Source organism: Sus scrofa, chromosome 13 (genome assembly GCF_000003025.6).
Source record: "Sus scrofa isolate TJ Tabasco breed Duroc chromosome 13, Sscrofa11.1, whole genome shotgun sequence".
In the NCBI taxonomy this organism is placed as follows: domain Eukaryota; kingdom Metazoa; phylum Chordata; class Mammalia; order Artiodactyla; family Suidae; genus Sus; species Sus scrofa.
In genome coordinates, this window is record NC_010455.5 from 200,700,129 (window position 1) to 200,715,386 (window position 15,258).

At 38.2% G+C, this 15,258-nt stretch overlaps 1 protein-coding gene across 1 annotated transcript in view; it reads left to right on the forward strand.

Moving 5' to 3' along the window:
• TTC3 (tetratricopeptide repeat domain 3) overlaps positions 1-15,258 on the forward strand; it is a 126,297-nt gene that overhangs the window by 4,505 nt on the left and 106,534 nt on the right. The window contains 6 exon segments of the mRNA XM_021070969.1: positions 7,738-7,892; positions 8,788-8,830; positions 10,248-10,398; positions 10,873-10,957; positions 12,030-12,083; positions 13,960-14,080. Coding sequence (XP_020926628.1) covers positions 7,749-7,892; positions 8,788-8,830; positions 10,248-10,398; positions 10,873-10,957; positions 12,030-12,083; positions 13,960-14,080 — 598 coding nt within the window. The 5' untranslated portion in view covers positions 7,738-7,748.

Consider the following 15,258-nt stretch of genomic DNA (forward strand, 5'->3'; position numbering starts at 1 on the left):
ATTAGCATGGGTCTGTTTCTGGCTCGCCTTTTAATGCCACTTGTCCACTTGTCTGTCTCTGTGTTGATACCACACTTTCATTGTTATTGATACTATAGGTAAAGCTGTAGTATCTGGGTATGTATTTCAAGTATCTGAAATCTTGAGATCTGCGGGGCACTTGAGTCTCATTTGTTCTTAGACCTTTGTTCTTGGAAGCATCAGCTTGTTATATGACATGAAAAACACTTTCAGAATTAATTGGAATGATTGAAATCAATTTGGGGGACTTGAAATCTTTAAGATTTTGAGGTATGTATTTCCATTCATTTGGGTTTGTAATGTCTTTTAATATAGCTTTGTAAGTTTTTCCTTACATATCTAACATTAAAGTGTTTCTTCTGATGTTTCTAGTAATTTTATTGCTAGTACAAATGATGTTTTTTAGGTTCTATTTTCTGTTTATTAGTAGAAATTTAATGGATGTTTTTACATTCATCTTTAGTCATCCACTTGATAAACTGCTATTCTGATATTTTCTGTAATTCTTTTGGGTTTTCTAGGTGGATAATTATGTCACTTGTAAATAATGACACTTTTGATTCTTCCTTTCCAATTATTTTCTCTTTTAATTTTTTTTTCTTAATATGCTGGCACACTTTTAGATTATGCCCAGTGGGTGTGATTGGGGTTGTTCATTAGGAGTGATTGCAGTGAGCATACATGTCTTATTCTGGATTTTAAAGGGAATGTTTCCCCATTAAAAATGGTTGTTGCAAGTTCCTTTAAATGCTCTTTATTAAGTTATGGACATCTTTACTTGCAATTTAATCACAAGCTTTTCTGCATCCATTGAGAATACCTTGTGGTTTTTCTCCTCTTAATTTGTTAAGGTGTGATGGATTCTAATTTACATATTTTAAAATTCTTAATTCTCTCTTACATTCATTTTTAAGACAAACCCAAATTGACCTTGATGGATTGTTAGGAACTACTGGATGGAGTTTTATAATATTTTATTTAGGTTTTTGTATCTGTTTATGAATGGAATCACCTGTCATTTGTCTTTATTGACGTTTTTGAATCTTGTCTGATTTTGCTATTCAGGTTACACTGGCTTTATGCTGATTAGAGAGTAGTTCCTCTTTTTCTCTCCCCTAGGACAGTTTGGATTGGAGTGTTTTGTTTCTTAAAGGTGTTGGTGGCATTTATCTGTGAGATCATTTGGATCTAATTTTCCATGTATGTAAATTGTTAATAATTTAGCAGTGATTTAAGAAAAATAGTACTAATTATCAGTTGAATAATGATACGGTTTTAGGTTTTCCATTTCTTTATTTTTGGTAAGTGGTAGAAATTTGTTATTTCAACACAATTTTTAGGTTTATTGACATCAAATTCATGGTATTATCTTAATTCCTTTGTTAATGATATTTTATTTGTAGTTATGATCCCTTTTCTCAGAATATTGTTGTGTGGCTTTTTTCTTCATTAATCTTGCTAAAAGTTTGTCTATTAATCTTGGCAAAGGATGAATTTTTGGCTTAATTATCTCAATTTCGTTTTTGGTTTTTAGTTCGTTGATTCCCCCCCCCCCTTATGATTCCCTTCCTTTTCCTCTATGAGTTTTTTTATTTTTCTAACTTGCATGATTAACTTATTTTCAGCCATTCCTGTTTCCTTCTATAAGCATGTAAAGCGATACACTTCCTTAAAGTTCATTTTTGCTTTATGTAAAATGGTTTAGTGTACGGTATTTTCATTAACTTTGAAATTTAAGTGTTATTAAAATTTCTATTTTGATTTCTTCTTTGACTTATGTTTTATGTATTTTAAAATTCCCAAATGTTTCTGTATAATATTTTTCCTTTTTGTCATTCATTTCTTAAATTGTGTTGTCAGAGAATGTGGTATGTATTTTATCTTTCTAAAAACATTTGTCTGCCCTTGCTTTTTGGCCTTGTGCATAGGGAGTCAGAATAGCCATTCTATGTGTGTCTATTAGATCAGGCTTGCAATTTGTATTGTTGAGACTGTCTTTACTAATTTTCATTTGTTTGACTTGTTATAAGAGAAATGTGTTGCAGTCTTCTACTGTTACCTTCTAACAGATTTCCTGTAGCTCTTAGAATTTTTCTTTTTTGTATTTTGAGATGGATTAGGTACATGCAGGCTAAATGTTTTCCTCGTGGGTTGAACCTTTTCTGTTACGTTGTGATTCTCTCTGTGCCTAATTTTGTTTCCTGTCTTAGGGTCTGTTTTGCCTATCCCACCTTTCTTTTGGTAGTAATTTTCCTAGAATAACATTTTCCTTTATTTTACTGTCACTTTTCTCATGTCCTTAGGTTTTTAGGTGTCTCTGTTGAAGACTATATAGCTGGTTTTTATTTTAATCCATTCAGATAATTTGTGTTTAATTGGTATTTTTAGAAGTTAGTTCAAGTCTCGTCGTGGTCAACTCATTTTTTATCTAAAATTATTTTATCTTTTTCTTCAGAGGTGATTTTGATGGGTATACAGATCTAGGTTGATACTTTATTTTCTGCCTATCTGGCGAGTATATTATTTTACATGTGAAGTTTGCTACCAGTTTCAATTATGGTAATTTGAAGAAAATATTCTTTTTTTTCCAGCTGCATTGGATTTTCTGTCTTTGGTGTTACATCTTCACTTTTGAGTCTAGATAGTGATTAATTTTTATTTATCCCGTTTGGGATATAAGTGTTTCCTGATTCTGAATTTTATTTTTCATGAGGTCTAGAAGATTCTGAGCCATTTGTTCTTTAAATATTCTTTTACCTATTTTCTCCACCCAGAAATTTAACTTTTTCCAGGAATTTAATGTATATAACACCATTTCCAGATCACTTACTTTCATCTTTCAATCTTTACCAGGACTTACAGTGCTGGATAATTTTATCAGGCACATCTTATTCATCAGTTTTCTCTTCAGCTGTGCCTAATCTTCTCTTTGAGCCATCTGTTTTATTTTCTTTTACTTTTAACAATTATATTTTTAATTTCTCAAAGTGCTTTTTTTAAGTTATACCCAGTCATTTTTTAAAATAATCTCATGTTGCTTGCTCACTTTTTTTCGCCTATAGATATTCTGTAGACTGTATCTGGCAATCCCAGCATCTCCTGTCCTTAGGGGTCTAAGTTCATTGCTTGTTTTGTGTTGTTTTTGCCTTCCTCACGGTGGTGTCATCTCCTGTGCCTAGTGATTTTCAGTTATGGACTCTTACTTGATTAATCTTCCCCTGTGGGAATCTTGAGCGTCTGAAAGGATTCGTATCAGCTTTGGCGGGGAGCTTCACATGGGACCACTTTATGGTTCCCTCACTTTGCTTATGGCCTGTGCTCAGTGTCCTGACCCCACTACTGCCCTTGGCGTAAAGATTTGTTCTTAATTATCAGGTTGAGTTTTTAGCTAGAGTTTCATTGGTTTTTTTGGCGAGGGGGTGGCTTTAAACGTTGCGTATTTTTATGAGCTCAGCAGAGTTTCAAAATTAAAAAAATCTAGCATCTGCTTTGTTTTCCTATTAGGACCAGAGGTCCTTTACATTAGTATTTAGTTTTTATAATGTATTCATTTTAGTTTGTATTAGAAAAAAATTCTATCCTACTAAACTTGAGATTTCTTGGTGATATCAAATTTCCTACTGAAAAAAGTTTACATCTGGGTTAAAAGTTGAGTTATTCTAAATGAAAATATTAAGTGACTAATAGCACAGTTGGCAGGTGGATTTGACAAAGTGTTCATACTTTGGGGAATGTGAATAAAAAATTTGGGAAACACCGAAGTAGGGAATCAAGATGAGTAGGGCACCGTGTTGTACCCTCTAGACCCATAGTGAACCTACAGAGAGACACCTGTAACGACCAGTGTGAGAGCTGCTGCCAAAAGGATGATGAGCAGGGTGTTCTGGGCTTACAGAGAAGAGGTTCAGAAATCAATTGGTGGTAGTGGGAAGTTCAGGAAATGCTCCTTAGAATCAAGCGTTGAGGACTGGTAGGCATTCTGACTGCAGAGTAAGGTGTGTTTAGGAATGACTAGCAGTTGAGTCTGTCTGGCTTCTGCATGGCATGTCTTGGAGTGGCTAGAGAACTCAGGAACAGGATTACAAAGGTCTTTTGCGCTGTATAGTAGGGAGTTGGCACTTCATTCTGAAGATGAAGAAAAGCTGCCGAATCATTTTAAGCAGTAAAATGTTATTGTCAGGGTTTTAGAAGATGCTGAGATGGAGGGTAAGTCCCCAGTTAGGAGACTGCTTGTTAAAGTAGTTCAGAGGAGGTAAGATGAAGCTACAGCTAAGGCATGGGCATGAAGAGGGGTGTGTGTGTGTGTGTGTGTGGACTTGGAGGAGTCAGAATGACATTGGGTAGGAATGTTGAAGGAGACTGTGGAGTCCAGCTTGACCTCCAGATTTCTGGTTTGGGTAAGCAGGTGGCGTGTAGAGCAGTTAACTGGTAACATACAGAAAGAGGAAAGAACTTGGTTCCATTTATTCTTGAGAAGAAAAGATAAGTGTGTTTTTGAACTTAGTGCATCTGAGAGGCTTGTGGGACATCTTGGTTAAGATCCATTAGCAGTTGACAGGGAGTTTCTAGAAGTAATGAGATGCAAACCAGCCTGGAGAGAATTTGAGCGTTTTCAACATTTGGACATTTCAGCCATTATTTGCTACAGGGAGCATAAGATAATTTAAAGTGGTACATAGATGAACACTCGAACCATTTTTCAATAGTTAGGAGTTTAATATGTCTGAAGAACATAAGCTGTACTTCAAATTTATAATGTCATGAATATTAATCACTTAGGCCAAGTGAGCCCAATGAAAGAAGAATATTAAGTACCTAAAATACATATGGTCTGTGGAAATGGCAAAAATTGTGATGAAGCTATGCAAATGATGGGGAAGTTCAGAAAGTGCTGTTTTAAGCCGTGGGTGTGGTGGAGAGAGTAAGCATGAGAAGAAGAGAGAGTTGACATTTGGGTGGCGGGGAATGGAGAAGAAGAGCCCATGGAGACTGAGGAAGAGCAGCCAGAAGAATAGGAGGAGAACCAGGAGAAGATGGTCTTTGGAGTCCAAATGAAGAGTTCTGAGAAGGAGGAAGTGGTCAACAGCGTCAAGTAAGTTGTAAGCTGAAAAGTGCTCTTTGGACTTAGCAAAATTAAGGGAGACCATTTAGTTGGAGGCATCCAAGAAGTAGATTAAAAACCATAGTTGTCTAACATTAATGTTAACGATAGCTGATACTTTCAGCATTTCCTATGTGCCATGTGCTCTTCACAGCACTTTAAATGTGTGACCTCATTAATCAGGTGGGTAGTATTACTGACCTCATTTGATAGTTGAGGAAACTGAAGCCTAGAGAGGTTAAGTAACTTGCCCAAGATCACACACTCAGGAAATGCAAGAGCCAGGATTCATGCCCAGGCAGTCTGGTTCCAGAGTCCATGCTCTTAACCACTATGCCACATCGCCTCTCTGGTTAAAAAAAAATAGAAAATAAAGGTAATACCAGTGTCATAAGCGTGGTACAGTTGGTGTAGGGAATGATGTTGATGAGATATGCCAGGCTATGAATGACCAGCATGATGTCACAGTGGCTCGGTCTGCCAGGTATGAGCACATTAACTGTTTTGTAACCGATGCCATGATGCTGATTTGTGGGCTGTGACAGACAGTTCTTGGCTCTTTCTGTATTTATACACAAAAATCATTTGTGAGACAAATGAGCTTAAAAGTGTATATATTCCCCAGAACAGCATATATCCCATATTACGTGCCATACTTTAGGTGCTGAAATGTCTTTTTATTTTTTCTAGTCACTGTTTACTTTTGGAGTTAAATTCTCTAAACCCTGGAATTATTGTTCATCCAGAATAGGTCAGGTTCAGGGCATCGGAGATCTCCAGTCTACTGTAAAAGCTCACTAATGACTTTATTGAAACAGCTTCCCTAGAGTGATGGAAGTGGAAGTCCAATATTAGGAAACTGAAAATGAATGAGAATGGAGGATTTGATTGGGAGAAATAGGAAGAATTCTTGATGAGGGTGAAGAATGTGGTAGTGGGTAGGGAGATGGGACCCATAATGACTCTTGGCCATGGTCAGAGAGAAGCGAAGCAGAGTAAAACACTTAAAAAACTAGTTTAGACGTGGGCACTCATCAAAGGTGTGGCCTTGTCAAGGAAGAGCCTAGGTGAGGTGGACAGTGACGTTCATTTTAGGTGAGGATGTGGTTACACTGCAAGGCGAGGGTCTTGAAGGAGTCATTCACATGGACCTTGATGTGGCTGGGATGATGGTAGCGTTTGGAGGAGAGAGGGGACACTGTGAACCAGTTACCAGTGTTCTTTAACATGACAGCAACCAAGAGGTAACTAAGTGGCAATGATAAGGAAACATAGATTGAGTGAAACGTGTTTGAGAGGAGAGACCATGGAATCAGAAGACCTAGGTTTGAAACCTCCCTAGCTTGGTGACCTTGAGCAAATTACTTAAATTTGCTGTGAATGTTTCCCATGTGTACAGTGGAGATGATGCTAATTGGACCTGCGAAGAATTGCTGTGAGGATTAATGCGATGGCGCATGTAAAATGCTTGGTACAACATGTTTGCTAGGAAGACTGTTACTGCTCTTCACTTCTGATGTTGTGAGATTGTTTTACAGCAAATTGGACATAATAAGGATGGATTAAAGAAACAGTTGTGTTTTTCAAGGACTGATGGTGGTCTTGCTTAAGAAAAAAGAAACTTGGTTTATTCTAACAAGAGTGGATAATGGTGGTGATATGAAAAGATATTAAAAACGGTGTTAATGACGGTGCTGGCGATGACAGGGAAAGAAAGCCATTACTTGGGCAAGAGGTAGAAGTAATGCTGCATTTTTTTCATTGATATGTAGGTTTTGTAGCTGTTCTCTGATAGCTATCCATTTTTATTATTGAACTTTCTTCAGGAAAAAGGCCTTAGTCTGAAACTCCAGCTCTAATTTCCCTCTCTCTCCATCGACATAACCGTTTTTAAAATGTGGTTGTTAATGTGAGGGTTTTGTCCACTGCTGCAGTCTAGCAGTGCTGACTGTGTTGTAGTAGTTGTGAGAGCACTAGAAGTGCTTGCTAGGAGGATGGAAGGTCTGGATGCGGCTCTGAGGAGTTAGGGGTTGACATACTCTTCAGCTCTGCCCTTTTGCCTAAGACAGAAACACAACTGAGGCGTGGATAGGAGAATAGGAACAGCTGATAGGAAACTATTTTCTCAGTGGCATCAGGATTTAGTCCCAGCCAGGAGGTTGAGCATGTGGCCAAGTTTGTGTGTGATGAAATAGCCTATTTCACAGACACAGTCACAGCAGATGGGGTAAAAGGGCAGCAGTGGAACGATGTCTTTTGCTCATTCAGCAGACACTTATTTGAGGGCTTAGCAGGTGCCTGGCACATAGGTGAACAAGATGCCCTTAGTTGTCCTCTATCTAAGGAAGACATGTAAACAATTAAATGCAGAAGAGAGATGGTGACTCTTTGAACCTAAGAAGAAATAGATTAAACTGGTCTTTGAAGGGCATCAAGGGGAAAGAGTAGCAAATGCCAGGATGAGAATCTTCCAGAGCTGAGTGTTCTTAATGGGGTTCTTTCCTTGGGGTATAAGTTCCAAGTGTTTTTCTAATACACCATAGAAGCTAGGAAACTGCGTCTCATAGCCTCTCAAGTGCTTTAACCATTGATGAGGATTTGTGTTGTGTCCTTAGGATGGTGTACTATGGATGATTTTGCTCTGGGAAATGTCACTGTAGCAGATTATGCCTTGTTAGAAGATTGCGCTTATGTGGATGATTGTGTCTTTGCTCCTGACTTTATGTCCAGTGACTATGTTCGTGTGACTCAACTTTACTGTGATGGGGTGGTAAGTAGATTTCTTAACTTTTTGTTTTTAACGTTGTGACGTCTTAAAAGGGTTTTTTTTTTTTTTTTTTTTTTTAGTTGAGATGTAATTGGCATATGACGTTAGTTCAGATGTACAGCACAATGATTCAATATATATACATATAGTGAAATCAACACAATAAGTCAAGTTGATATCCATCACCACATACAGTTACACTTTTTTTTTCTTAAAAGAACTTTTAAAGAACTGAAAAAGGCCTACAGATTCATTGGTTGAAGATGTATTCAAAGTGTATAAGTAAATGCACAGAAATTTTTTAGTTTAGTATTGATAACTCTTCCATTAAAAATTAAAAACTGGGGAGTTTCTGTCATGGTGCAATGGAAACGAATCCGAAGTTGCAGGTTCAATCCCTGGCCTCGGTCAGTGGGTTAAGGATCTAGCGTTGCCATGAGCTGTGGTGTAGGTTGAAGACAAGGCTCAGATCTGATGTTGCTGTGGTATAGACCGGCAGCTGTAGCTCCCATTGGACCCCCTAGCCTGGGAACCTCCATATGCTGAGGATGCGGCCCTAAAAGGCAAAAAAAAAAAAAAAAAAGAACTGTAGGGAGTTCCCATTGTGGCACAGTGGAAATGAATCCAACTAGTAACCATGAGGTTGTGAATTGATCCCTGGCTTTGCTCATTGGGTTAAGGATCCAGGGTTGGCGTGAGCTGTTCTGTGAGCAGAACTTGGCTCCTGTGTTGCTGTGGCTGTGGCGTAGACCGGCAGATACAACTCCGATTAGACCTCTAGCCTGGGAACCTCCATATGTCATGGGTGCAGCTCTAAAAAAGCAAAAATAAATAAATAAGAATTGTACTTTTTGCTTTTTATCAGATACAAATCAAAAGGATTTTTTTCTTTTTTTAGGGTAGGCAATACAAAGATTATACCCAAAGTGAGAGAAACTTAGGTGAGTACATTGGTATTTTAATTTGTTGAAACAGCGATCAAGGGAGGTTCATGCATTCACTTCAGCAAAACAGACTTAGGTAGCTTTAAAAAATTTATTCTTACTATAATGAAGGAGAAAACAAATCACCGTGTAACCAAGGCTAGGTACGGGGGCAACCTGCAGCAGTGCTGAGGCATCCAGCTATAACAGAGCTCCTCAGTTCTTCCCTCTGAAGCCCTGGAGGGTTTTCAAGCCTACTGAAACACGACAGAGCAGTGTCATCCTGAGCCAGCTGTCCCGTCTTTAAAGCCGTCTGAACACTTTGAAATGAGACTCAAGGAAAGCTAGTTATAGAAAAGATTGAAAACTGGAATAAATGCTGCATAAGGTGACTTCAGATCAAAGTTATGGTCTCTTTAAAGAAATGATAGATCTAGAAAAAAAACTTTTTAAAACAATTTTATTTTAAAGAACCATTCAATCAGTTACTTTCCATAAGAGTGAATCTCCGGTGCACACAGTTGTTAAACCTCACTCACCAGCTGTAAAGGCTTTACCCCCAGATTAGACCTCTTTCAAATCTGCTGTTCTGGCTCTTCAGTTTTTTGAAGGGCAGTCCCGAGTAGTCTGCAGGATAACAGCAATGGATGGTGTGTTTCTGGGGGACTGGACACAGACACTTTGGCTTCTATTTTCTTACCTGTATGAACTAAACATGAACTGACTGAAGTTCTATCAGCTCCCATCTGAAAGACCAATAGAGGAGACTATGTTTATCTATTAAAGTAATTCGTAAATCTTTCCTGAGTACATTCTTTGTACCAGGCACTCGGCAGATAATGATAGGTGAGAAAAATGAACCTCTTTGTACACCTTTCAGTATGGAGAGATAGAAGGGAAGTTCCAGAGGGGAACAAGTCTTACAGTATATATGTTGAGGGGAGAGGGTAAGTCTGATAAAGTTATTTAATCTTAAAAAAAAAATCATTCTTACTATTTTTTCCACTAGCAAATAAAAAAGGTTTCTTTGTTAAAATAGTTTTAGCTAATACTTAAATATACTTAACATTTGACAGATTAAAATACTTCATCCAGGCAGTTGCCGTCATGGCTCAGTGGTTACCCAATCCAACTAGGAACCATGAGGTGGCGGGTTTGATCCCTGGCCTTGCTCAGTGAATTAAGGACCCGGTGTTGCTGTGGTATAGGTCACAGACGCAGCTTGAATCCTGCGTTGCTGTGGCTGTGGTGTAGGCTGGTGGCTACAGCTCTGATTAGACCCCTAGCCTGGGAACCTCCACATGCTGAGAGTGCGACCCTGGAAAAAGACAAAAAAATATTTCATCCGCTCATTTCTTAGCCTCTACCCTTAACATTGTTGATTCATTCCAAAATGAGGCACACAGTATTAATTTAAAATTGTTTTTTAATTAAGAATTCGACATCTGCACAATGTGGTGTAGTAAGCCTATTTCTGTCCTGCAAGATTATTGTGATGCCATTAAAATACACGTCTTCTGGCCACTTCTGTTTCAACGTCAACACAGTTCTGTACTATCACGCTTGCACCCCTGTGTGGAGGCCAAGTAAGTTCCTACATACACCTATTTTGTATAATCAGTGGTGAGCCTGTTGCCCACTATGGCGGTATGCCAAGAACAGTGGAAGGATAAGTCTCATTCTTGTATACTCTTGAGCTCTACTTTTGTTTAGTAGAATGGAAAAAGTTAGTACCTGGGATTTGGATATGAATGAATAATCACAGTAATGTTATAATGAGTGAAACCCCTAAGAACACTAGATGGTAGATTTGAAGCTGAGTAAGGAAAAGTTAATGTGCTTATTTATAAATGCCAGCATTATAGTACAGAAGAAAGAAAAAGGTGTAGAATTTTGTCTACTTAATAAACAGCTTATTATTACCTGGAATGAAGAAAAGGAGATCTTATTTTTTTTTCAGGTAGTTTAAATTAGGTATCACATATAGTTAAGTGTAAAATTTGGTGAATTTTTATATATGAGAACCTAATCTGTTAAAAAATAAATTTATTTTTAAGCAGTTCTCCTGCTTCTGAGATAAGTTTGAAGAAATTACAACATCTTGAGTTAATGGAAGATATTGTCGATTTGGCAAAGAAAGTGGTGGTAAGTGATAGAATGTTTCTCCCCCTTTATGTCAAGAATATAGATATTGGAGTTCCTGTCATGGTGCAGAGGAAACAAATCCGACTAGGAACCTTGAGATTGCGGGTTTGATTCCTGGCCTCGCTCAGTGGTTATGGATCCTTTGTTGCTATGGATGTGGCGTAGGCCCATAGCTATAGCTCCAATTCAAACCCTAGCCTGGGAACTACCATATGCTGAGAGTGTGGCCCTAAAAAGCAAAAATAAATATATATATATATGTATATTTATATGGTGTCAGGCCCATGTTCCTGGTTGATAGTCGGTAACACGTAATGATTTTAGTTTTCGTTAACTTGAACTTGCTCTACTGCCATGAGTTTCTGCTGTCTGAGAGACCAGGTAGATAATGCTGACATGATGTGTTGAGGACTTCTTTGTCATTAAGGAATAGAAGTTGGAATTTGTCACAAATCAAAGTGTGTTCCTGGTTCACAAAAACCTTTGCAGTAGGTTCTGAAAATTATACATAGGTTCTATCTTGTAACGTAAAATCATGCCACTGTTACCAGCACTGCTACAAATATTTTTTCTTTGGGGTAAACTTTATTGTGTCAGATTTGGGGAGGTATCCTTGTATTCCACTGAGGGTTTTGTTTTGTTTTTTCCTTGAAGGCCATTTACTAATTTTTCTTATTTCAGTTGGTTATGGAGCCAAGCGTTTTTCTTAATGACTCTGCACACTTAAATTTAGAAAGGGCATTCTGATTTATTTCCTGCAGATAATTCTTTGTAGTAACTTATATCAGCCAGTGTAATTTTATAGAAAAAATTTAGGTGTGATGAACTTTAAAATTCATACATATAAGAGTTGCACTAAATCATTTTATTATTAGAACCCTGTGTCAGACTATTTCCGACTTCTTGTTTTAGGGTCTTAAGGCAAATTGGGTGTAAAAGTGCTGTGGGAAGTGGACTACTCTGTACACGCAGTAGTAGTCCTAAAATGTTGGGGTTTTTGTCCTTTGGATAAAGAAAATATAATTGGGTGAATAAAGGGAAAAAATGCTTTGTCGATTTTTCTCTTTTGCAGAATGATTCATTCTTTATTGGAGGCTTGTTGAGAATTGGTTATAAGATAGAAAATGTAAGTACTCAGAGGGGAAAATCCAGCACAACCGCTGGTGACAAGTGGCGCTTGTCTCACTGCTCATTGCTCCTTGCACTAGGTCCATAGAGTCAGCCTTTTGAAGTTAGCATTTGGGAGTACTGATTTCTGCGTTTTACCTAAGCGGTCTCCTTGTTGTGGGTAGGGGTTTGCATCATTTTCTTTTTTTTCATATGTGTGTAGTGTAGTTTTGAGCTTCTTTAACAAGTTGATTGTTTTTTGTCTTCTAGATTATTTACCTGGCATATGTTCTCCCAAATGAAATTATTAAGTCCCTAGGATAAACTTTCTTTTTCCTTTTGCTGCCCTGAGGCATATTGAGTTCTGAGGCCAGAGATCAGACCTACACCACAGCTGTGGCAGCGCTGGATCCTTTAACCCACTGTGCTGGGCCAGGGATCGATCCTGTGTCCTGGTGCTACAGAGATGCCATGCATCTCATTGTGCCATAGCAGGAACTTTAAACGTTTTTGATACAATTGCTAGACAATCTCCACATACAATGATAAACCAATTTTAATGCCACTGGTGGCATAAACATGTACGTGTTCCCCTTAAGTCTGACACCAGCATTGGTAACTCCACTATTTAACTCCTGAAGTCATTTCAGACACTAGAAACATGAATAATATTTTGGTGAACACTTGATCCTTCATGAAGGTCATTTTTGCACTCGGTGCTGATTTGCCCAGCCACACCCTCCTCTTGTTGTCTGTATCCTTATTCTTCTCTCTGCCACACATCATTTAAAACACACAGTCCCGGAGTTCCCGTCGTGGCGCAGTGGTTAACGAATCCGACTAGGAACCATGCGGTTGCGGGTTCGGTCCCTGCCCTTGCTCAGTGGGTTAACAATCCGGCGTTGCCGTGAGCTGTGGTGTAGGTTGCAGACGCGGCTCGGATCCCGAGTTGCTGTGGCTCTGGTGTAGGCCAGTGGCTACGGCTCCGATTCGACCCCTAGCCGGGGAACCTCTATATGCCTCGGGAGCGGCCCAAAGAAATAGCAAAAAGACAAAAGTAAATAAATAAATAAAATAAAATAAAATAAAATAAAATACACAGTCTCAGAGTTCATTTGTGGTCCAGTGGGTTAAAGATCCAGCCTTGTCCCTGCAGTGCTTTAGGCACTGCTGTGGTGCTGGTCCCTCCCTGGGGATTTCCACATGTTGCTGGTGCAGCCATAAAAAAATTAAATCACATAGTCCCTTTCATGAACCTTTTCTTTAACCTTGAGATAAGGATGGAAGTCCTAGTTTAGTTGAGACCCAAGACCACTGGTCACCTTGTGTTATGGTACTCTCCTGCTAGCCAGGGCAGTGTCTGGCCAGGTTGTAGACCTCAACTTCCAGGTCTGTAAGTCATTGTAGCAGCATCCCGAACTCTGAGGGTGGCCTGAGATTGCCTGAAAATGTAACATGTATGTGTCTCCAGTGTCTTTTCACTTGTGTTTTGGGGGTCTAGCTGTTCTCATTTGCATGCTAGACTAATGGAAAATACGAGGTTGTACAAGTTTTGTATTAAAAATCTGGAGCTTCCATTGTGGCACAGCAGAAATGAATCCGACTAGGAACCATGAGGTTTTGGGTTCGATCCCTGGCCTCACTCAGTGGGTTAAGGATCCGGCGTTGCCATGAGCTGGGGTGTAGGGCGCAGAAGTGGCTCAGATCTGGCATAGGCCGGAAGCCATAGCTCTGATTAGACCCCTAGGCTGGGAAACTCCATGTGCTGTGGGTGGGGCCCTAAAAGGACAAAAGAAAAAAAAATCTGAAATACTGTGTAAGATAAATCGATAATGCCATAGGTCAACTTATAATTAATACTCCAATCACATTCTTCAACCCTCTTTTTGAAACAGAAAATCTTGGCAATGGAAGAAGCTTTGAATTGGGTGAAATACACAGGCGATGTAACTATTCTACCTAAATTAGGAGCAGTGGATAATTGTTGGCCTATGTTAAGTATTTTCTTTACTGAATGTAAGTATCAATGCTTTAAATTGTTACTTAACTCAAAAGAATGTATATATAGATACATAACTGGGTTACTTTGCTGTACAGCAGGAATTGACAGACTGTTGGAAATCAAGTATAATAAAAACATTAAAAAATTATTATTTAACTCAGTTTTATAAAGGTGCTCTTTGGAAAACTAGAATGTGTAGCTGAATGATTTCTTGTTTATCTTAGGATTTTTAAAAATGGTTTTCACTTGTTGAGAAAAGCCTAAATAAGAGACTTTAACCTTATAGTTAATTTTATATTTCCTGTCTTGATTTCTGTGACATTATACTTTCTAAACATCCTACCGAATGGACGCCTTAAGTTACTATCTATAATATCCAGAGAAAGAGACCCCACTGGGGCTCATGTATTTTCATTTATAAGAGAAGTGCGTAACTGAGCTAAGATTATAATTTTCGTTTCTGTAGTGAATCTGTTACTCTTATGTATGATGACACTACATAAGTTAGTAGTTGACTGTTAGTATAGTTATAGGAATCTTGAAACAGGAAGTGTTTATTTGGCTCTTTAGTTGATAATGACTGGTAATTTGCCCTGTCTACTTGACCTAAGTGGTAGAAATTAAGCTTAAACATGAAGACAGGTTTCTCTGATGTTTTTTTAAACAGTGGGCTATGGATAGAGGTGGTTCTCTTTGTTATTTTGGAAACCTTTATTATAGGCTAGATTTTATGGTGGAACTAAAGGACCAGTGTCATGTACTGGGCCCCATATGGGCTTGTTTCTGACTCTTCTTTATAATAGCCCTGCAAGGTAGTTGTTGTGATCCTGTTTTAGAAATGAGCACATAAAGCTTTGAGAGGTTAAGTGATATTTCTTCAGTAAGTAGTAGAACCTAGATGAAAAGTCAGGTCTCTCTGATCTCACGGCCTAGATTTTTGTTCTGTATTCTTATTTTGTCCTCTTAGTATTAGTTTACTTTATTTGGTCACCTTCCAAAATCCTTTCTGCAGTCTTAAATTTTAGATACTAGTTTTTCCTTGGAGATGAAATGTATTTGGCTAGAGGCATAACTCTAGTTTTGCTCCAATAAAACGGTTACTTACCACTTAAAAATCTTTTTTATAAAACAGCCTAAAATACAGAAAATGAGGTCTGGTAAACTTTTTTTTTTTTTTTTTTTAAGGGCTTCA